Source organism: Clytia hemisphaerica, unplaced genomic scaffold (genome assembly GCF_902728285.1).
Source record: "Clytia hemisphaerica strain Z4C2 unplaced genomic scaffold, Clytia hemisphaerica genome assembly, whole genome shotgun sequence".
NCBI lineage: Eukaryota > Metazoa > Cnidaria > Hydrozoa > Leptothecata > Clytiidae > Clytia > Clytia hemisphaerica.
In genome coordinates, this window is record NW_027103839.1 from 792,821 (window position 1) to 816,961 (window position 24,141).

The 24,141-nt window shown below is 36.5% G+C and overlaps 1 protein-coding gene and 1 long non-coding RNA gene across 2 annotated transcripts; one reads left to right on the forward strand and one right to left on the reverse strand.

The window, feature by feature from the left end:
* Nucleotides 1-356: 356 nt before the first annotated feature.
* On the reverse strand, nt 357-2,857 carry LOC136807382 (transcription factor SOX-21-like). Its single transcript, XM_067063961.1, has one exon. The coding sequence runs from the start codon at nt 2,454-2,456 to the stop codon at nt 1,248-1,250; it is 1,209 nt and encodes a 402-aa protein (XP_066920062.1). The 5' UTR covers nt 2,457-2,857; the 3' UTR covers nt 357-1,247.
* A 2,268-nt stretch (nt 2,858-5,125) lies between these two features.
* LOC136807383 (uncharacterized) lies at nt 5,126-22,674 on the forward strand. The gene is made up of 4 exons (XR_010846672.1): nt 5,126-5,149; nt 13,501-13,570; nt 13,829-14,050; nt 22,590-22,674. It is a non-coding gene; the product is annotated as an uncharacterized lncRNA (long non-coding RNA).
* Nucleotides 22,675-24,141: the final 1,467 nt, after the last annotated feature.

A 24,141-nucleotide genomic window follows, 5' to 3' on the forward strand; every position in this document is an offset into this window, starting at 1 on the left:
CAAAAGAACGTTTGTCTTGTTTTCTCCCTCAATAAAAACGATTTTTGAATAGAGAAACAGTAGATGAATAAACTTGACACAATGCTTTCAAATTGAGCTACCCTTGTTTTCAATGAATAGATTCAACAAAAACGACGAGCGGGAAAATTCATATTATTCTCTCTCTGCAACAAAACACGTGCGTCCTCTAAACAACCATGTGTAAACAACTGTAAATTGAAATTACTTTAGCTCTGTCCGTAGTTTATAAAATAGCCGAAATAAAATCATAATCTGAAATTAGGAGGCATATACCAAACGTAGCAAACACCAACGTCCAGTTTAAGTTAACTAATCAATGGATTGACACAGAGATGTAAATTGAGTCATAAACTCTTTTTGATTTTTGTCATTTTACTTGGCTATTGTCATTAAAAGAAACATAACAAAATAATTATATAGTGAAAAAAAAATAAAAATAATATGACATAAAAATTATGCTCAACTCTTAAAGCTTGCAGGAAAAACAAAAAAAATACAAAGTTATTTTGGTCTTTGCACTTATAACATTTCCTTGAGTAAAAGAGGGTAAGATGTATAAAAAATAGACTCAGAATTGAAACTTAAACTAGGAAACTTAAAAAAATAAAACCAAAACTTTATACAAAAAATAAAATGTTATAATTAAAAATAAAGATCATTACAAAGTAGTAAAAAGTGTGGAAGAAAAAAATGATGTTAATTGCAAAACAGTTAAGTAATTGACGCACAAAATAGAATAAAAAACTGGTTAATAACTTACCATCATAATGCCTTGATGTATAATAATATAAATTTAATTATTAATATTCTGAATAAATTTTCCACTGATACAGAAACACATAACGTTTCAGTCCACAAATAAAATCTAAATCTATTTATTTACATATTTTAAAATCTTACTTAAATCAAGTTTGATCAAAACAGTTTACAATGAGAATTTAAACATAACACAAGAGAGCCCCTAGTCATCAAAAATTAACCTTTTCTTGTTAGTGTTATTTTTTCTATCTAATCCCCTGAATCACATTTTACAAAAGCCTTTGAAGTAATTCCCATGAGAGTTATACACAGCCTCTCAAAATAAACTAATCCTACTTGATAAATAAAGGTACTTTTTCATTTCAAAAAACTTTACAAAAAAGGACAAAACATTAAAAAACAAATACATGAATATAATACAGCAGTCTATTTTGGTTTGATTGAAACTATTAGTTTATTTTTTAATCTTAATGTTCACTGGCCGTTGTAGAATTTGGTGTACTCCTCGCTGGACTTCCCGGATGACTACCAGTTGCAGCGACCCTTTCTTGAGCTACTGCCATTGTTGCATAATGCATTTTAGGGTCAAAACCGATAGGATTACTATTTTGATCAATTGCAATAGGAACTGAATAAATGCCAGGATAATGGGCAGCAATTGATGCTGCAGTTGCAAATGTTGTTCTACTGACTTCACCAGAAGTTTTCTCAGGTGACACAGCACCTTCTTGTTTGACAGCAATAGTATGGGGATAGGCTGCAGCAGCTTGAGGACTGTATGCTGCTGCTGCTCCACCAGCGATCGTTGCACCATAAGGAAAGGAAAAGGGACTGTACATGTAGGTGGCAGCACCAGGAGGAAAAACGCTGAATTGGGCAGCTGTCACCGCTGTTGGGGGAGCTGTAGATGCAACAACCGCAGTAGCAGCGGTTGTGGATGTCTGTGTTGTTTGTGCAGCAACTGTAGTTGCGGCTACAGCAATTGCTGTACCAGGTGGGATGCCATACATTGCAGTCCCAGCTGGATAGGCAGCAGCTTCACCATTCACTAAGGCTGACATGTAGGCAGCGTTTAGTGGGACTGGATAGTTCATACCCCCAGCTGAAGCAATTGCATATCCTGGTGCAGCTGCATATTGTGCAGGCATAAAGATTTGCTTTCCATCTGCACCAATAACAGCAGTTGGCATTGTAATTTTGTGCTCAGTTTTCTTTGGAGCATTTTTGTTTTTTCTACGTGGCCTATACTTATAATCCGGATGTGTTTTCATATGCTCAGCTCTCAAACGTTTGGCTTCATACACGAAAGGTGCCTTCTCTTCCTCAGTTAAGACTTTCCACTCAGCTCCTAATCGTTTACTAATTTCACTGTTATGCATTTTAGGGTTTTCTTGAGCAAGCTTTCTACGTTTTTCTCTAGACCATACCATGAAAGAGTTCATTGGTCTCTTAATTCTGTCAGGATCATCACCGGCTTTAGTTGGGTCCACAGATAATTCCGTGGCAAAGGCATGCATGCTGTTGGAAATGTCTATTGCAGCATGATGTACATTTGGGTCATAGGTAGTTGTCACCATAGAGTGAGTGGCAAAGTCTGTATCTGGTTTAATATGGTTGACATTTATCGTTTCAGTTGTGGTATGATGGGTAGGAATGGCCCCAATTGTTGTAGCCATAGTTTTAATTCGATACAAATCAGGAAATGTTCAACTTTCGATATGGCGAGACAAATAATAAATTACCGGGAAATCGCAATTAAAATTCGTTAATAATGTCTGGGACTGTTTACTCACAAATAAATGGTCAATGTTTCTCGTGGGGTACATGAACTGTTCGTATGTTGAATGTTCTCATGTGTAGTGTTTTCCTTCACAGCGCTTTTTATGATTTCCAAGAACTTCTTGATGATCTTTTATTCAAAGTACACTAAAACCTCTTGTTCTGCAACTCTTTTCAACAGAATAAAACAACAACACCGTAATAATTTCTCAATGAAAAAGCGAATAATAGTCAGCTATTCACTAGTCGTCCTTCAACAACACAACTCGTTCCCTTCGAACAAAATCGTAATGGGGTATATTGTCTATGATTAGAAAAATAAAAGGATTTGATTGACAACCTGATAACCAATCAAAATAGAGAGCGCTTTATTTTCGTCACCAATCCTTTTTGATGATTTGTTGTTTTTCTAGCGAATAGAGAACTAGGAACAAATTTAAGATTTTTCTATGCTGACGTCATGTTCACAGCTACTTTAACACAATATTAAAAAGTCCAACAAAAGAATCACGAATACTAAACAAGACAAAAGTTCTTTTTTGTATTTTTTGATCCTATATAAAAAGCATATTGGCTTATCTTTTTATCCAGGGGTTTTTGTGTTAAAATCTTTGAGTAATGCCAAAATAAAATTTTAGTTGAATTAAACTCTGTAAACTTTCGGAAAATCAAAATACATGTCGAAAATAATATGTTCTTGAGGTCTTTGCCCAAGTTTGCCTTTGCGTTGATGAGCCGAGGACTGAGCTTTGTAGGCACTTTTAAATACCGTATTACTTCGAATAAACGCCTCCCTTCTTTTGAACGCCTCCCTCAAATAAACGCCCCCTTCGAATGAACGCCCCCTCTAGGGGGGGAGGGGCGGCATTTATTAGAAACTTGTGACTTTAAGAATTAGTTAATAAACGCCCCCTTTTTTTAAACGCTGAACGCTCCTTTTAAAATCGAAAACGAAAAAGTTAAATAAACGCCCCGGGTGTTAATTCGAAGTAATACGGTAACAGTAGCGAGGTTAAGCAAGAAGCTATCTATTACGTACGGAATCTATTACGTGAGTTGTCGAGCTAGAACGATTTTCGCTTTCGATTTCGATTTCGTAAAAAAACAATGCAACATCCTCCCCCGCCCGCTGCATTTTGCTTTGGCGCGAAAAAAAGAAAGGCACTACAATGACATTTTTTGTTTACAACACCACCAACCGCCACGCAACCAACCAACTATTCTTATTTTATTTAGTATTTTCAACACTTGCTCTCCTTGAGGTCAGATCTCTGATCTTCACCACCATAGATACAAAAACCCACATTGCACGGGCGCCGCGGGTATGCAGGGGGTACGCCGCACGGGCGGCAAGGACTGTGCAATGTGTGCAAAACCTCCAAAACCTCGTGTCGTGTAGTGCCATCCCCCAGGGTCATTGCACAGTTAGTGCCGTACTTTTAGCGGCTGACTGTAACTATCCACAACACTAGCACTAGTCTGAATCGCAGAGCTCTACAAAACCGCAGGTTCTTATAAAGGAGCACGAATCCGTTATGCCAGCAGCCTCCTAACACACAATACAAGAAGTAAGTTCGCTCACAGTCACAATCAAATCAATCCGATTTAGCTTCAAGATCATGACGTAATTGAGCCAGGTCAACCAATCACAATCAGGACAATCAGCGATGCTCAACGATGCTTGGAAAGAGATTTGATTGTCGAGTGGACTTTTGAATAGTAACCATGACGGCCCAAATCAGTGAGGTAGGTAGCAGTGGCGTGGTGGCAGGGGGGCCAGGGGGGCCAGGCCCCCCCAGAGGAGCCCTTTTGAGAAGGGGCGCCCAAAAATAAGGGACGCCAAGAAGGATTTTTCAGGCGCCCATATCGAAAGATTGACAAATGAAAAAAAAAATGGCGCCCCTCATTACCACAAAAACTCAAAATTTTCTGGCTCGCTTCGCTCGCACACTCCCTTTTTTGTGTTCATAATGAGCGTATAGAGAGGGGCGCCAAAAAACAAATAATTTTTAAAAACGGCGCCATATTTGCCTTGGCCACCCCAGAGAAATTTTCCCACCACGCCACTGCACTTGGTAGGTAGTAGTATATACAAGGATAATTGCGAGGCGATGACCACCGTGTGTGTACCTTGAGTATCACAGCTCACTAATATTTTCTCTTTGAAAACTTGGTCTCTGATACTCAGGGCGAGACTCAGGGTACCGTGGGTGTGGTGCGCAGAGCATCTGACTATGCGTAAGTTAGTGTGGGTTCAACCCCCAGGCAGCCGCCCCACGCACGTCATACCAAAGATTCCCAAAATGGTACTTTCTCTGATACTCAGCAATTAAGAGAAGGAGGAATCAAGGGCAAGGTTGATCACAATCCATGGAGAGAGAGAGAGATAGACTAGTCAAAAATATGGGCAATCAAAATACGAAATTATTCGAGATTTGATTGATTATTTTTTGAGATCATCGCCTGCACCACCCACCGCCCTCTTCCAAAACCAACGACTATGTGACGGCGGCACTAAATGACATTGCTTAAAATCCTGCGGAATTTTATTAAAAGTTCATGGTTTTGTGGTGGTGTATATAAAGCCAGTGTAAATTTTAAATTTTATTGTTTCTATTACATTTTTCCATTACATTTTAGGTTTAGTTAGTTATAGGAGACTACAGGCTCACAATTTGTTCATTATATTGGGGTGGTGGTGTGGTAATTTGCCATCATGATGCCACCTCTATATTTTCTTTTCGTCATCGCTTTGGGGAGGACCCTGCTGCCGACGCTCCAGACTTAACGCACACCGGACACGCGAAAGTCCGGTGTAAAATGAGAATTTTTTTTACCACCGGACAATCTCTACACCGGACTTAAGGAAGTCGGATGTCCGGTGTCGGAGAAGGATATTTTTTTCCACCGGACAATCAAAACACCGGACATGACCAGTCCGGTGCGTCCGGTGTTTCTTAATTTTTTGTTTCGTGTCCGAAATTCCCTGTATGCAACACCTGACTGACACCGGACTTATTGCATCCGCAGTGTGGCTCGAATCCTTCAGATCCTTGGTTAGAAAAAGCTATACCTGTTTCCTTTTTTCTTCCCAGATTCAACAAGCCATCAACCAACAAAATTACCACTGACATCTGAAAATTCACACAGCCTTTCCACTAGGGAGAGAGTTATATCGGATCACCCAAAGTTACCTTCATTTTTTTATTTTTCATTTTTTTATTTTTTTATCCACGGATCGCTGATAGTCACCTTTCCGGGGGTTTTGTTGTTTGGAATTGATTAACTAACAGTTAGGTAGGGTCAGGGTTGCTAGTAACGGCTTGTCACTGTGCCGGGTGCATACTCGGCGCCTTGGGCCCCGCAGGGTTGCTAGTAACGGCTCGAATTTCAGTCAGGTTTAAAAAAGGGGTACTTTTACCCATATTATAATAACATTACCCCCGTCTTTTGCTAGTTTGGTATAATATGTTATGAATTGCGTGGATTTGCTGTGCGGCGATGGCTCAGTGGATAGAGCGCTGGCTTCCGAATCTGAAGGTCTTTCTTTGGTGGTGGTTCGAATCCCACTCGGTGCGAAAATTAGGTTGGTCGAAATTGATGGACAAATGATTGACAGGTATGAAAACTCAGTCAGAAATGAGAAACTAAGTCTCAGAAACTCAGAAACTCAGACAGTCAGAAAAAGAGAAAGACAGGATCAGAGATAAGAAAATAAAAAAAAAACATGAGGGTACTTTGGGTGATCCGATGTAACTCTTTCCTTCCACTAGACACTTCTAAATTATCTGCCATTATGAAGATGTTCCGAAATTAACCAATCGGGTTTACAATCGGAATTCCTCTGGGAGTTAGCGAGTCGGGAAATGTAAAGTTATGTAATAGGTAATACATAATTTTTCCGGGGGTTAAACTTATAAATAAAATTGAAATGGTTTGTTTTTTTCTTCATTATATATTTAAGTTTTCATTATCAAAATTCTAGAAATGCTAGTTTGTAGACCATATTAGAGAATGGTTATATATTTCGCAAAATAAACACTTACAAAAGCTATTACTTACTATTTTTACCCCCGCTTTTTAAACAACGTCTTCTGTGGGCGTGATATCAGGCGGAGACAAAACGCCCTCATCGTAAGATTCTCGGGTCGTCTTATTGTTTGTTCCTTTTGTCGAGTCTGTCGGTCCTATTGTTCATGCTAAATCCATACACGATGACGTCAATGTTTGGCGGCATACCCGAAAATAAAAAACAAAAAGATTATCATATTATTTTTGCATGAATTATGCTACCTTATACGTCATTATAAAATTATACAAAACGAAAGCCAGTCTAGGCCGCCCGCCTAGAGCGCGGGCCCTAATATTTTTTCTCTCGCGGTCTTCAGGGGAAAACGAAAGTGATCGATATTCTTCGAAGGAAGAATTTGCCAAACAAACCCCTAGACAAAAAGATGTATTTTGAGGTTGGGAATGGATCCTGCGAAGATGAAAAAATTTTGACTAGGCGTTTTTTTGGCAAAGCCAAAAACTCTAATTTTTTTCTTCCCTCAAGCTAAAAAGGTTACAGGTTTTGGGCAATCGAGGCAAAAATCAGCAAAAAGCTGGTATTTTCCGTAAATCTGAGAATCGCGATAAGATCCTCGGGCGATTCTACTCAAAGTTGTACATTGTCCTTTCCGCAACAGTTTTTGATATAGCTATTCAAGGAGACGATCTGGCAGGGGTTTTATTGGCTTAAAGCTTCTACTTTACATGTGCCCCCATGGGAAATTCAGTTTAAGTTGGCACCTGGACCGTCATTTTCAAAAATTTGAGTCCAAAGTTGAAAAAAGCCAATTTTTGGCATTTTTTCAAAAAAGTGCCCTTTGAACTGAGACTGAAATGTACCATTTATAAAGGGTTCTATCATTACAGTGACTTGATTTCATACTCTAAAGGTATGGGGAAGGTAAATTTTTATATGATTTTTTTCCTTCTTTGCTTCTAATAAAATCATATGTTATTTACTTCAGGTTTCATTTATGGCTCCAAATTTTGTCCTTTCCGCAACACTTTTGTTGTTTGAGTCAGAAAATTGTTTCTACTGTTGCTATTCCACCCAAAACAGGTTTTTTTTAAAGCTCTTCTATCTAGCATTGACAGAATCTTTTTTAATTTTAAAAGGATGCTGTACTTGATCTAGAATTCATACATCTTTGGATGTCAATAAGCCATGGTCCCAAAATCTGTCCTTTCCGCAACGCTAAACATTTGTACACAATTTTTTTCCATGGGGTGTCAGGGCTTGAATTCTTTATTCAGTTTGCTAGCATTCTTATAAAGAAATTATTTTTATAAGTTTGGTTTCTGAATGCTGTGTTGTCCACAAGTAATCAAGGTTCAAACATGATGTCCTTTCCGCAACACTAATGTCCTTTCCGCAACACTTTTTTAAACTGAATTTCTGAGTTAGTTTGGTATGTTTTTTCGATGTATTTAGGTTTTTTTTGGACTACTTTTAGTTCTTCCAATGTTATTCTTTTAATTTTTAACTTTTCATGAAGACATTGCATTGCTTTCTGATTTGTAAACATTCAATTTTGAATGGAAAACGTTTGGCGTGCAGAGATAACTTTTTGTAAACAATCAAATATGAAATTTGATATTGTGATGATAGTTCATTTTCTAAAGGTTTTAGCCTAACACAAATTGTTTCATATTTAAAAGTGTATCTTTTTCTTTAGATTAGATATAATAGTAAAATGGGTAAAACTAGCACAGAGAGATCAAGAGAAAAAAGAGCAATTATTTATCAGAACAAAAGGCTACATGGAAAGTTAAAGGATCAAGATCGCGAAAGAAAGAATGCTGCAAACAGAAAGGCAGCTTAAGACAGAAAATCTAACGAAAATGAAGTTGTTTAGGGTTGTTAGGGTTAGGGTTAGGGTTGGCAAAGAAAAACTATAGAGCAAAACAGAAAGAGTTGAAAAGGTTGCAAACCAGAACTGATAACACTTTTTCCATTCCACAAAAATCTATTGTAAAGAATAAGATGAAACGCTTGAGAAGATCTTATGAAAAAAATAATACAAGCACCGGTGAACAGTCATCTTCATCAAATAATGAACACTCCTCTTCTTCAACAAGCTCCAGTACCCAAAATGAAGCTGTGGAGCCCAAGTCCATCTCAGAAGAAGAAAGTAAAATCCAAACTGGTGCATGATGGTCTCCCAGTTGGGCTTTAACACCAAAATGACGCAAGAGCTTGGGGTAAATCTTTTGAACGTTTCATTTAACTCAGAAAAGGAAGCTTTAACTGAGTTACAAGAACTAGTAAGAAAGTTTTTTCTACGAGACGATGTCTCACGTATGTGTACGGATACAAAAAAATGAAGAAAAACCCTGCAGATCCCGACGAGATCCTGTCCCTCAGATATCGTTTGTGTTCAATTTCTTCATTATTTGAGAAATTCAAGGCTGAAAACTCCAACGAGTGCAGTTTATCATATTTTTCACAAAATTGCCCTTTCAATGTGGTGAAGCCTAACCCAAACGATTGGGGAACCTGTCTTTGTGTAATGTGCTTGAATCCCGAAATAAAACTTGAGGCACTAAGCAAATTCACAAAACGCACTGACATAAGATGTAATGACACTATGGATTATCGCAATATTGATGAGCTTGTCAGAAAAGTTAAGGATCTTAACTTCAGTGCGCCTATCACATTTTGTTTTGAAAATTGAAACCACAAAGAAAAAAAAAAGAAGGTTAAAGAAAGTTAGCCGTAAAGTTCTAGTAACTTTAAGTTTCACCAAATTCAAAAAAAGACTTCTCAACGAATTGAAAATAATGCATGACCACAAGTCTCGTGTTCACTCGCAATACAAAGCATTTAAACTTGCAAGAGAAGAGGCCCAATCTAAGTCTGACGTTATCACCATTCAGCTCGATTGGTCAGAAAATGCCAAAATGCGACAAAGCCGTGAAGAATAGTCAGTGTATTATCATGAAAATACAGTTTGCCTTCACCCAATGTACATATGGTTCGAAATAAGCAGATATTCTCGTTGCGCCATCAGTGATTGCACTGACCATAAAGCTCCTGCAGTCATGACAAGCATTCAACCAATTCTTGATGAACTAGTGAAGACTGGTGCTAAGAAAATAAACTTTATTTCTGATTCGCCAACATCTCAGTACAGAAACAGAACCATGTGCTGGTTATTACATTCATATTCTGAATAATAAAATTGATATTAAATGGATTTGGCTTGAAAGTGGACATGGTAAAGGTATCCCAGATGGCATTGAGGCAACAGTAAAGAAAGCTCTTAAGGACATCTTATCATTCAATCCAGACCAACCAGTCTACACCGTTCACGATCTTCTTATTCTGTGTAACCTTCAAGAGTCTGTTCCCTCTAATTTTTGTCCTTTCCGCAACATTATTTGAGAACTAATTTATTTTATTTAGGAATACATAAAAAGTCATACTTATGATTTTTAAGCAATTTAAAAGTGTAAAATTGAATACTAAATACTTTAAACCATGAATAATTGCTTTCTTGACAGTTTTTGAAAACAGTTGCATACTTAAAATTTCAGATTATGTCCTTTCCGCAACAGTTTGGTAAATTTTGATAGTGATAAGTAGTTTTAAGAGCAGAAAACAGTTGTTCTAAGTTGGTAACCAAGCTGGTCTTTATTTTGACCCAGTCTTGATGTTCCCCATTCAACAGGAAATTTTAAATAAGCTAAACTTGGTTTCAATAATTTCTTAACAAAAATTGATGACTCTACGAGAATGGTAAGGAAAGACTTAAAATTATCAGAAATCTTTGGGGCAGACTTCAGATTCAAGAAAGACAATACTATAACTAACTTTTTAGGGCAAAATATTAGTTCCTAAACCAATTTGAAATTTGGCATTTTGGTACCCTGTTGCGGAAAGGACATGTACAACTTTGAGTAGAATCGCCCCCTCACTGATCCGGTGTAGCGAAAGGATACTTTTTGCCACCGGACAAATACACCGGACAGTCCGGTGGCGTCGGCAGGGTCCTGCTTTAGGCCATTCCAAAAGATTTTTGTTAGCCCCCATCGGACGACGTGCATTTTTAAATTTTTTCTAGCCTTGGAAATAATTTTTCTTTTCCAGTGGTGGTCGGAAATTCCACTAAAAGTCCATGTACTTTTGCAAAATGGATCGGAAATTCCACTCTCTTTCTGTCTTTTGCCTTTTTTAATTCAATTGCCTGCCTTGGGCTTGGAAACTTTCTTCTCTCGCCTCAGAAATTTCGAATTTCGGTAAAAACTTTTGCCCTCGGAAATCCTGTGTCGTCCGCCCCCTGTCTGGAAAGGCCCTTTCATATCAAGAAGGGCAATTTGGGGGAAAGTTGAAAATAGTACCAAGATTAAGCTCATGAAAGCCACCATTCATATTTACAAACTTTGAATGCCTCAAAACTTGCTATCAATTGCAATTGAAGTTAACGGTAAAATTCTTTGATCTTTGAATCAGTGTTGCAACTTTTCCGTCTGTAGACGGATATCCGTCCAGTTGAGATACAAATATATCATTTCCGTCTTGCCAGTAAGAGGGTTTTTGGTTCAAATCACCATCTAATCCTAAGGTTTCCGTCCATATTCACAAAACCTACTTGCAACACTGTTGAAAATATATTTCATACATAGATAGGACCCTCCCGGCGCTCAGGAAACTTCCAGAGTTTTCAGGAGCAGCTAAAAAAACACTAGGCGGCAATCAAAAATATGTTGCATTCGGGTCGTCCGACCGACTGTTTATTTACAAGAAAACCCAATTAAGGAAAGTCGGTAAAATCATCAGGTTTTTTTGGCCGCTGTTCGCAGGTTCGGATCTTTCCCATAATGGCGGGCACGGGCGAACGGAGCATGTCTTTGAATCATTATTTTTTGTTTTACTTAACCCACATTGAGTCCCGTTCAAGTTTTTTCATGTACCCTTATTGAAATTTTCATGTCAAAATTCAGCAATGCAGTAGGGCCTGGGGGCCGAAAATAAGGGCCGCTTTAAGGTTAACACATGCGCGCGCACATTTAGTTTGGCAAATTAAAGATGGCGGCATAAGATTCTGTTGAAAAATTTTGAGAGTTGAAAACCGCGAAAATTAATTCCCGCGAAATACAATTTTTTTTCAATTTTATCGAAAAATTGGAAAATTCCTAGGTAAATGAAAGAATTTTGTCCAAAAAAGGGCAAAACCGCGAAAATTAAAACCCGCGAAAATTAAAACCCGCAAAAATTCCAGAATGGAAAAAACCGCAAAAATTAGAACCCACAAAGTGCAATTTTTCGGAGATTTTTTTCGACCGCGAAAATTAGTTCCCGCGAAAATTAGTTCCAATAACGTAACCAAAGTGGTCTTCAAGTTTGTTTTTGAAAGATGAATGTTCTTCTTCTTCGGTCTCCTTCTTTTCTGATTTGTGGATACCGTCTCGTGTATTATTAGTGTTCAAATGGTAAATAAAAATAGTTACTTACTTACTTACTTCTTTAATTGTCGTCCACCAGGGAGACCATTCCAGAGTTTAGCTGTTGATGGAGCAAATGAGTTTTTGTAGGCAAGCAACCAGCTTTTAAACTTCCCATTGGTTTTACCACTACCAGCACAACTTATTACTTTTGCAGACTTCCACTCTGAGGATTACTTGAATGATTGAGATGGTTTCAACCTTCTTTGGAAACATCTGGTTCTTTGGCTGGGCCAAGCCATTTCTTTGAACCTTGACGCATGTAGAATACTCAATCACCATTGTTATAAATCATCCTTTCTTTAACAAATGTCCGGGCCCAAATAAATGTCTGGAGCAAAGTTTGGGCCACAAGATTTTGAATTTTCACCTTCCCAAAAACCTGCCAGCTTAGGAAAAACCGTGTGTTTTGTTTTTCATATAAATAATCTCTCACATTCTTTAAAAGCCCCCCTTACAGCTGACAATTAGGCTAGGCTAGACATAAAATGAATTGAATATATTTTCGCTGCAATGCGCTAATTGCTTTTTTGGTGCTTTGGATCCTAGTAAGGTTTGAATTCTTTCTTATCTTTAGTTCTCTTCAAACGAAAGCAGGAATTTGATGCAAGTGTTATTTTTTTTAAAGAATCCTTTCTGATTGGATGAAAGCGCTTTATCTTCATTTGATAGGATAATTCTTTTTAAACAAGCACACAGCAATTTTTTGATTTCACAATTAATAAAACAATTATATATCTTGGTGATTGGATAGCAAAATATTTTCCAGGGGGTGAATTTTTAGTTTTTCTTCTTTTCTTCATGTTCACCAATCTCAATCTGGGGTTTTTTTATGCTGCTCTGCCACCCAAATCTCCTGAGGGAATATAGTTGGACAGAAATCCTTATTTCTTCCTGTTTCTTCACATATATATCATATAGGAAAGATCATAAAACCTACTAACTTAATTTTGAGTTTAGCAAAACCCCAAGATTGGCTGAGATTGGAGAACAATAATTTTTTCCCACTTTTAGTTTATTTCTTTTGTCAATTGCTTGCGTCATCGATGACTTGCGCATCATTTCTCGAAATGGAAACACAGTTTTTCCCAAGCTGCCTGTCTGCTGGCCCAAACATGTTTTGAACACGCAGTGCTGCGCCGGCCAGTTTGGGTCATGTTGGGACTTTTCAAGTTCAAGTGGCTGGGAAAGGGTGGGCAATCAATACCCTGGGCCATCTTGATTGACAGATTAAAATAAGATATAACATTTAAAATTTAGAATAATTATTATTGATATTATAATACTATTTAATTAAAAACCTGACTTAAAATCGTGGCTTGAAATTATGACCATCATTAGGTATATAGATAATATCAATTTGAATTGAAAATAATTTCAGCACATTTGATAACATATCTTCATCAGGTTGCTAAAAATTTGTCAACACTGTTCTGTTTTTTTTAGCACAAAAAAGATTATAACAATACACCAAGAATTATGATTTGGTGTTTTGTAATTGTTGTCATTTTTCAGTGTGAGTTGATTTTTATATCCATTGTTTAAAAAGAAAAACAAGAATCTAAGAGTGTAATCTTGCTTCTATGTTTCAAAAAATAACACTGCTTAGATTGGGTATTTTCTCCGAAATAGAGATGGATAAAATATTGATCGACACTTTTCAGCTCAGTTCAGCTGTACTTTTTTGTTCACAAAACGTCAAACTATACAAACTGCCTTTTTGAAAATATGAATACTTTGATTTTCTTATTCTATCTATTTCTTGTGTTTACAGTTATGAATGGTATTGATACACTTTGGCAGAAGATAGAACCAGAAAAACAACTAGACTTAGGACCTTATGATTCAATATCTGTTTACAATGGAACGACTTTTATTATCTCTGGAAAACCTTGCAAAACAGGCAAATCTCTAGCACTTACAATATTAAAGATCGAGCAAAATATATTCATTCACTTTGATGATATATCAACTAACCCAAAACCAATAAATATTGGTAAGTTAAAAAAACAACAACATTATATTATCATAAATACTCCCTTTTTACTATTTACTTTTTTGCTGCATAAAATTCTACTGGGTGTCCAAGAATACCTTAAAGGAAGAAATTTTGGCGGGAGTTTAATTTGGCGGACAGCTGAAAAGTTTTTTCAGAGGGAATTTAATTTGGCGGATGACGGAATAAATTAAATTTGGCGGGAACTTAATTTGGCGGATTTCGACCAAATCCGCCAAATCCGCCAAATTAAGTTCCCGCCAAATTAAGTTCCCGCCAAAATGTCTTCCTTTAAGATACTCTCCCCTTCAACTTCAAGTTAAAATAAGCCAGCAGTACTTTTAACTTTAACAATGAAATGTATGATGTACAGTTTTGTTTCCAAGGAACTTGATGAATTATCATGACTGTAGTTGAATAAATTAAGTGTAGTGACTACCTTACCTTGAGTTACCTTGAGCTTGTTTCGTAATATCTTTACGCATCCATCCTGTGAGGACCGATGTAAATTTTCATATTGATGATGCTGTTTGTTTCAGCTCGTCTCATCATAGTGTAGCCAGTCACTAGTGGCTCGTCGGGAACTGTAAAAAGATATTTATCCAGCTCAGTTTTGAATTTCAATTTCTTGCACCCAGTGAGATCCCTCAGACGTTTTGGCAGAGAGTTGAAAAGCCTTGGTCCTTGGACTTTAAAACTTGAGTATATGACTTTTTGCCAGGGCCCCCTTTTCACTAGTGGTATGTGACATTTTCTTCCTTGTCTGGGATTGGCATAGAACGTGATTGTCCCAGGATTCGGGACAAGCTTCTCAATAATACACCAAGTGTATATGATAATATATCTTTCACGCATTCTCTGCAGTGAAAACAGTTTTAATGTTTGTAGTCTTTCCCAATAGTTTTGGTTGTGTAGGTTTTTAATCCTCCTTGTGAATGATTTTTGGAGATCTTCGATCTGCTGGATCAGATTAACTTCGTTGGGTGACCATAGTTGAGAACAGTTGTCGATGTGTGGTATGACTAAAGACTTCCAAAGAGTGAGCATGACATCATGTTCTCTTGAGCTGAATGTTCTCAGAATCCAACCAATGAGTATCTGTACTTTTTCTACAATGGTTAGAATATGTTGGTTGAATTTCGCATCGTCTGACATGGTAACACCAAGATCCCTTGTTGAAGATTTGGTTTGGATTATCTTTCCTTCACCTGTGAAATAACTGGTGGCTGGTCCGTTTCCATAATGGAGATGCTCGAACTTTTTTCCATTTAACATCATTTTGTTTATGGTCGACCATTGATAAACATTGTTAAGGTCGTTTTGTAGGTGAAACTGGTCAATGATGTTTTGGATTCCTTTCTTTACTCGTGTGTCATCAGCAAAACTTGCAAGTTCTGCTTTGGTTGTCCCTTCATCAATCACTACTAGGCCTGAAAACATCAATTGTGGACACGGTTGATGTTTTTTATCCACAGTCAATCATTTTTATGGACCGTCAATCATTTTTATGGACCGTCAATCATTTTTATGGACCGTCAATATCCAAACATCGACTTTCAATACTTTTCATCAACTGTCAATATCCAGATATCAACAGTCAATATCCAGACATCAGCAGTCAATTAAATAATCTCAACAGTTGATGAAAAGCATTGACAGTCTATGTTTGGATATTGACTGCTGATGTCTGGATATCGACTGTTGATATCTGGATATTGACAGTTGATGAAAAGTATTGACAGTCGATGTTTGGATATTGACTGTCCATAAAAATGATTGACTGTGGATAAAAAACATCAACCGTGTCCACAATTGATGTTTTAAGACCTAGTAGTGAATGTCTGATATCATGATGATGAAGAATAATGGCCCAAGAACCGATCCTTGAGGTACTCCTGATTGAATTTTTGCCTGGTACGACTTGTGACCGTCTACAAATACTACTTGGTTTCTGTCTTGAAGAAATGACTTAATCCATTTAAGTAGTTTGTCTGTTATTCCAATAGATTTCAGTTTTGATAGCAGTATCCTGTGGTCGACTTTATCAAATGCTTTTGAAAAATCGAGATATACAACATCTACATCCAATCCTTCTTCTAGTTTTGATAGGATACTGTCATAGTGGCTGAGTAATTGACTAAGGCATGATCGCCCTTCCCGGAAACCATGCTGTGTTGGGTTGAACAAGTCATTGTTGTTGATAAATTCGACTATCTTCTTTCGAACTATTTTTTCAAACACCTTGGTGAGATGGGACGTAAGTGATACTGGCCTGTAGTTAGATGGCTCTCTTTGATCTCCACCCTTTGATATTGGTGTGATATGATTTCTTTTGTGAATCTCCTCTGTTACTCCATGGTTCAGACAGTTCCTCCAGAATATTGCGAGTGGTAGGGTAGGGCGTCAACAGTCATTTTTGAGGCAAAGTCAGAAAATTCAAGATGTAGTGTTTTTTTATGAAAATTTAACCTATTGTGAGGCATTCTGCGCAATTTTTAAGGTCAGAAGTTCAAAATTGGCCGAACCCCCCTGGGGGTACTGATTCGCACTACAGGTAAAAATTGGAAAAAATGGCATTTTCTGGCCTTTTCAGGCCTGTAAATATGTCAAAACTATTGCAAATCTTATTTTTTTCACTTGCTGTACTAAATTTTATGAAGAAACAACAAAATAATCATATTGGATTAAAAATTGTGCCCATTAGATCCCTAAACGAGCCGTTTTAAGCCAATTTTGGGTAGCAAAATGCTTTTTAAGGCCAATTTTGCAAGCTCATAAACTTTAAACTGATTGATTCACATGTCTGAAATTTTCAGAGATGGAATTCTTCAATAAAGTCTTTAAGCAAAATGAATTTCAAGTTTTTCACTTTTTTCAAAAAATCATAATGGCGTCTTCAAAAATTGCTTTTTAGCAAAAAAAAATCATATTTCTCAAAAAATAGCATTTTTTAAGGCAAGTTTCTACAAACTGAGTTTAAATGCTGACTAAAACTTTTTTTGCAGTGATAGTATACTTGAGATACTCCAGGCAAATCAAAATCAATTGGGTCTGGGATGGGTCTATGTCCGCCATTATGGAAATAAAATTCCTGCTAAGAGCCATTTTTCAGGCCAAAAACCCAAATTTGGACTGAAAAAATCTCTAAAATGTCAATAGACATGGGTCCAAATTTTCTTGCAGTGATAGTATTCTGGAAATACTACAGGAAAATCAAAGTCATCTGTGCTTGGGATTTGGGTAAATCCACCATTTTGGAATTGAAATTCCTGCTAAAACGCAATATTTCAATCAAAAATCCAAATTTTGACTCAAAAAATATTAAAAATGGCAATAGACATGAGCCTAAAATCTTTTTGCAGTGATAGTCTTCTGGAAATACTCCAGGGAAATCAAAATCGTTTGGGTTTAGGATTTGGGTATATCCCCCATTATGGAATTGAAATAGTGTTAAAACTGGCTAAAATACAACGTTTCAAGCAAAAACCCCGTTTTTGAATAAAAATTGCTCTAAAAGACAATAGACATGGACCCAAATTTTTTTGAAGTGATAGTATTCTGTGAATATTCCTGGGAAAACAAAATCATTTCAGTCTGAGATTTGTTTACATCCACCCTTATGGAAATGAAATCTCTGCTAAAATGCTACATATTTCCATCCGATACATCATAATTGACTAAATATTTTGTATATTATATTAAACAAAGAATGTGAATTTACAATCCTTTAATTTAGAAATACTAGTTGAAATAAATCATTTAAAAAATCCCATTTCACTCAACAATTCTTTATAGCCCACTTACATTTCCATTTTCAAGACTTGTTCCGTCAAAAAAAGATTGAATTTTAGCTAGAAATATTATATACATTTTAAAACTGGCTTCAGTTTAAAAATTGCGGTCCCAGAAGCATCTTATACCTGAATAGTTTTTACCCCTAGAATATTTACAGAACACTATCACTGCAAAAAGATTTTAGGTTCATGTCTATTGCCATATTAGAGCAGTTTTTAAATCAATATGGGATTTTTGCTTGAAATGTTGCAATTTAGCCAGTTTTAGCACAGATTTCAATTCCATAATGGGGGATATACCCAAATCCTAAACCCAAATGATTTTGATTTTCCTAGAGTACTTCCAGGAGACTATCACTGCAAAAAGATTTTAGGTTCATGTCTATTGCCATTTTTAATATTTTTTGAGTCAAAATTTGGATTTTTGATTGACATATTGCGTTTTAGCAGGAATTTCAATTCCAAAATGGTGGATTTACCCAAATCCCAAGCCCAGATGACTTTGATTTTCCTGCAGTATTTCCAGAATACTATCTCTGCAAAAAAATTTGGACCCATGTCTATTGACATTTTAGAGATTTTTTCAGTCCAAATTTGGATTTTTGCCTGAAAAATGGCTCTTAGCAGGGATTTTATTTCCATAATGGCGGACATAGACGCATCCCAGACGCAAATGATTTTGATTTCCCTGGAGTATCTCCAGTATACTATCACTGCAAAAAAAATTTCAGTCAGCATTTAAACTCAGTTTGTAGAAGCTTGCCTTAAAAAATGCTATTTTTTGAGAAATATGATTTTTTTTTGCTAAAAAGCAATTTTTGAAGACGCCATTATGATTTTTTGAAAAAAGTGAAAAACTTGAAATTCATTTTGCTTAAAGGGACATTAAAGTAGTAAAATGTAAACATTTTGCGAATCACGTGTCATTAAAAAGAACAATTAAAATCACGTGTCCAAAACAAACTTGTAAAACAATTGAACAATCAAAATAAGCCATATTTGGTTTGATTTTTTATTTTGACATGTGACATTTGTTTTCATTTTGTATCCGCTGCATACAGTTTGTTTACAAATTTCGCAAGTACTGTTATGTCCCTTTAAAGACTTTATTGAAGAATTCCATCTCTGAAAATTTCAGATATGTGAATCAATCAGTTTAAAGTTTATGAGCTTGCAAAATTGGCCTTAAAAAGCATTTTGCTACCCAAAATTGGCTTAAAACGGCTCGTTTAGCGCTCCAATGGGCACAATTTTCAATCCAATATGATTATTTTGTTGTTTCTTCATAAAATTTAGTACAGCAAGTGAAAAAAATAAGATTTGCAATAGTTTTGACATATTTACAAACCTGAAAAGGCCAGAAAATGCCATTTTTTCCAATTTTTACCTGTAGTGCGAATCAGTACCCCCAGGGGGGTTCGGCCAATTTTGAGCTTTTGACCTTAAAAATTGCGCAGAATGCCTCACAATGGGTTAAATTTTCTTAAAAAAACACTACATCTTGAATTTTCTGACTTTGACATTTGACGCCCCACCCTACGAGTGGCTTAGCAAGTTCTTCTTTGCAATTTTTCAGCAAAATCGCAGGAAATCCATCAGGACCGGGAGCAGAGTTTGGTGACAATGTTGAGATTGCTTCAATGAAATCTTTTTCGTCAAAGTCTATGTCTTTTAGCACGTTTGGACATATTGTTGGATGAGTGACGTCATTTTCCGATGGTACACTGAAAACCGATGTGTATTGGTCTTGGAGTATATTAGCAATACGGTCAGCATCATATATCAAAGAATTATTTTTGTCACGCAGTGGTCCAACTTTGGATTTTGATTTACTATGCTTTTTTGCATATGCATAAAAAAATTTTGGATTGTTTTTTATTGATTCTGTTGCCTTCCTTTCCTGGCTTTTCTTCTCTGATTCGTAGGATAGATTTAGTTTAGTTTCAATGTCTATTAATTTTTGTTTGGATTTTGCATTTTTCATTGGGTTTGGAAATTTTCTAAAAATGTTTTTTCTTTTTCTGAATAAAATCTTTCGCTCGCGTAGTATCTTCTGAAATTTTTTAGTGTTTGGTTTTCGTTTTGGTACATATTCCTTAATTATTTCTATGATCCAGTCTGTGATTGTTGACAATTGGTCAGCTGTCGGTTGATCATGAAGGTCTGTCCACAATTTATCCTTCATTTTTCCTTGATTGATACCCAGTTTATTGTTTTTGAATGAAAATTGTACTCATCAAATACATTACGCACAACAAAGGGATCCTCCTTTTGGAAACTTGAGTGTAAATCAAAGTGAATTTTAACATTGATCATTGAGTGATGGGATATGTAATCTGGTGATGGGGCTGATTCATAGCTGTGTATTAGTAGAGGGTTATTTGTGAGCATTAAATCCAGTGTATTTCCTGCTTTGTGTGTGGCTCCTCTAATGTGTTGAATCAGATTATGGTCATTCATAAGAGTTAATATTTCACTAGTCATTCTTTGTTCCTCTGTAGATGCCCCAGGGTTTGAGCACTTGCTGTCCCAATTTGCGTGTGGCAGGTTAAAATCACCTGCTATGAAGATGTCTGGTGTTTTTCCTTCAGTTTTGTCTAGTTCTGATTTAATTAACTCTATAACTGGTTTGAATTGTTCATTCTTAGATGGATTCCCGTTTGATGAGTCGTCTGGCTGTCGGTATATTCCCCATATTTGGATATCCAATGTAGTCGAACTCAGACAGATGACTTCGATAACGCCATTTGAGTGTGTAACGGTCTGTTTGAAGTGTGATGAAATATCTTCTCTCATGTATATAGCGACACCACCACTACATCTTCCAAATCGTGACTTTGGTCTTTTTCTGTCGGACCGAAATATTTCATAGCCTTCTATGTGTAACTCAGCATCATTATGGTCTTTGAGCCAAGTTTCTGTTAAAATCATAAATAAAAAGTTATTCTCAATCAACTTGTCTTTGATATATGGTACTGTTGATTGAACTGTTTGTGGTTTAAGTCCTTGAACGTTTAGAATTGAAAATGAATTTAGCGAGACGGGTTGATCATTGACGGGTTTATTCCCCAGTTGGTGTTCTGAGGGGACATCATTCGTTGAGGATACTGGTATTATAGTGGTATTTCCTTCCTCACTTGTTTGTCCATCAGTGTGGATATTTTCTGATCGATCTCCAGTATTAAGTCTTTTTTGAATTTTTGAAAAATAGCTAAAAAATCCATTTCTTTGTTTGTATTCTGGTTATCCCTTTGATGGGTTTCTTGAGATCCATACTCCCTGTTGTCATGCTGATAGTGTTGTTCATTAAAATCATTTTGGTACTGATTTTCTTTGACATCCCATTTGTTTTGATATTCTCTCTCTCTCTCTGTGGGTAGGTTTCGGCATTTCTTTTTGTTCCTTTTACATGTGTTAGCTGACACATCTTATTGAAACATTCTCCTTTCCTCAGTGAAAAAAGGGTGACAAGTTTCTACCTTTTTGACAGCCAACTCTGGCTCTGGTTCCGTGCTTCATGAATTTTCGACATGCTTTTGGATGGTCGAACTTGCAGTCTCTTCCCTTTATTCCGTACTTGCATTTTCCTTTTACATAGTGCGCACAGGTTTTGTTTACCTGCCATTGGTATTGGCTTGACAAGGTTATTAAGGTCTCTCTGTCTTTTGTTTTTCTTCTTTCCTGCTTCGCTCTTTGGGAGGTTCTCATTAGCACAGTGATCACAAAGGTAGTAGAGGTTTTTGATGTTATGTGGATTAATGATAGACAAGAGACTATCACTGTCCATATTTTGGTCAGCAGCACCGAGTTGAAGAAGAAAACATTGCCTATGAACATCCTGTCCACACATGACGCATTGAAGAAGGGGATTATCCTCCAACCTTACACAATAAGATTCATTACAGATGACGCATCTCTCTGGAAGCAAGTTCTGGATCCTACATATAAGGTTATGTATGTTTGAAGGTTTCAGATAGTCTTTTTGCTCAGGTACTTATAGAAAAGACAAGGTATCTTCTAAAATAGATTTGGTAAATCCGTTGAAATCCTTCCTTCAAACGATCAAGGTCCTTTCCATATTGGTAGGTTTTGATACATCTCTTGATGTCGTCGGTAGGAGCTAGTAGGCAGAGCTCACCAATTACTGAGTTAACATCTTCTTGTTTGGAAGTTTTGTTGCACTCATTATTTGCCATCCCAGACTTAGAAGATCAAACAAGACTGAGGGAGGGGTGTATCCGAAGAATGCTCGCACAACGTGTAGATCAAGATAATGCAGATAAAATAAAGGATTGGTACCTGCTCAGCTACGCATGGGAACCCAGGTGTTCTCTTGTCATGCGTAGCTGTTCCAGGGTCAAAAGCTGTGAAATCAATCCTTCTTGTCAAATGGTACAGTACTTCCACAATGACAAACCAGTTTTTCCACTTCTTGTTTTATTTTCTGTTTCTCTTTTTTATTTTCACTAAAAAAGAGAGGCTTCTCCCACGACACAGGTTCAGCCTTTGACTCAAATTTGGAGTTATGGTGTTTCTTAAAATGAAATTGAATTAGACAGGGCACTTGACATAGGTATATATCCCTTTAAGACAGGAAACATCTCATTCATTCTCTATAATGTTCACCAATGAGCCTTTTACTCCTTTTATAAAATCTTAATCCCTGATCTTTATTGGCCTAAATTACAGCGTTTTATTCTAGCGATGAAATTATTGCAAAATCTGTCTACCATCATTTATTATAGACAATGGCTTTGGAGTTGTCATGACAATTAACCAACGTACCGATCATTCAGATCATCTTTATCATATAAATGTAAGTTAAACAAAAAGAAAATCTCTTATATTACAGAAATACTACTTATCCTTTATATATTTCGTGTTTTTGTGTTTTTGTAAGAAAAGAAAATTATTGGATTTCCCTCTCATTTTACAGTGAGACCTCATGGGCTTTAGAATGGCTATGTAAAGATGCTTCTTGAATGTGTGTTTTTTCTAAATAATGAAATTTTATTGGAATACTTTTGTTACTGGGGGAAGCACATGATATCTATTAGCAGACGCATGTATTGTCCTTCCCAGGATTCATCAGCGCAACTTAGGTAAGCAAGCATGGACTGCTGTTGTCGTCAGAAGGCTCAATAAACTGAGTGATAATCGCCTGTGTCGAGCGGAGTAGCAGAGCTTGCTCCTTGACAAAGTCTGAGTGCTCAAAGAACCAAATTTCTAAGCACAGAGGCCATCATCTCCCTTGTTTACAACCATTCCCAATAATGATAAGGTCCTCAATGGCTTTATTAAATCATATTTTTAACCATGTTGCTCAGGATTCAGAATGAAGAATAACATAGCAAAAAGAAAGACATGTATTCATTACTTCCTTTTATTTTGACAGATAAAGCCAGTGGTGTTGAGAACTACAACCCATCAGGTCATCCACTACCTACCTGGAAGTCTGTTAGAAGTTCATTGGATGATGGATAAAGCTAAGTGTAAAAGACATATTGCATCCTCTTCAGGTACGTGTAAGAAATAACCATTGCCTAAGTAGGAATTTTTGGAAACACAGATGAAACTTTGCGAATTATAGTTTTTCTTGTGCTACAATACTTTGAGAAATTTTTAAATAATGTATGGTATGGAGGGAATCAAAAGTTTGATCATTCTCTTTTTTTGTATTTTGAGGCTGAACCTAGAGAAACAACGGTTAGTGTAAAACGCAGGTCAAAGGCCACAGGTCGCAGGTCGCAGGTCACAGGTCAGTGATGACAGGTTGACTCTAATCAATGTCATTGCAGAGGAAAATGTTTGGAAAACACAAAGAATTATCAAAAACATAATTCTCAATCAATTTCATCCATATAAAACCATTTCAAACATCAAAATTTAACCATGTGCTTTTATCGATCTTTCGCAGTTTGTGCCGTGTATAACGCAGACCAGAAAATATTTGAAACCATATTATACGTATAACAGGTATATTACATATTGTAATGTTTGTAATGTTATATGATGGTTACATATAATAAAACACATCGCTCTAAAACTACCTTCTCAGAGAACTCACGAGCTTCTGATTGGTGTAATTTTATATCCAGCCATATTGTTATCATCACATTCGGTATGCTAAATATTTTTGGTGTTTTTCTCTTGTAAGACATGATATTTTGTGATTCTGTCAATATTTTTGTCAAAAATTGTCATTAAGTCACTAAAATAACAATTGAATGATTAATTAGTTTCATCCTTCTAAAACCACTCTCTTAGGGACCTCACAAGCTTCTGATTGGTGCCGTT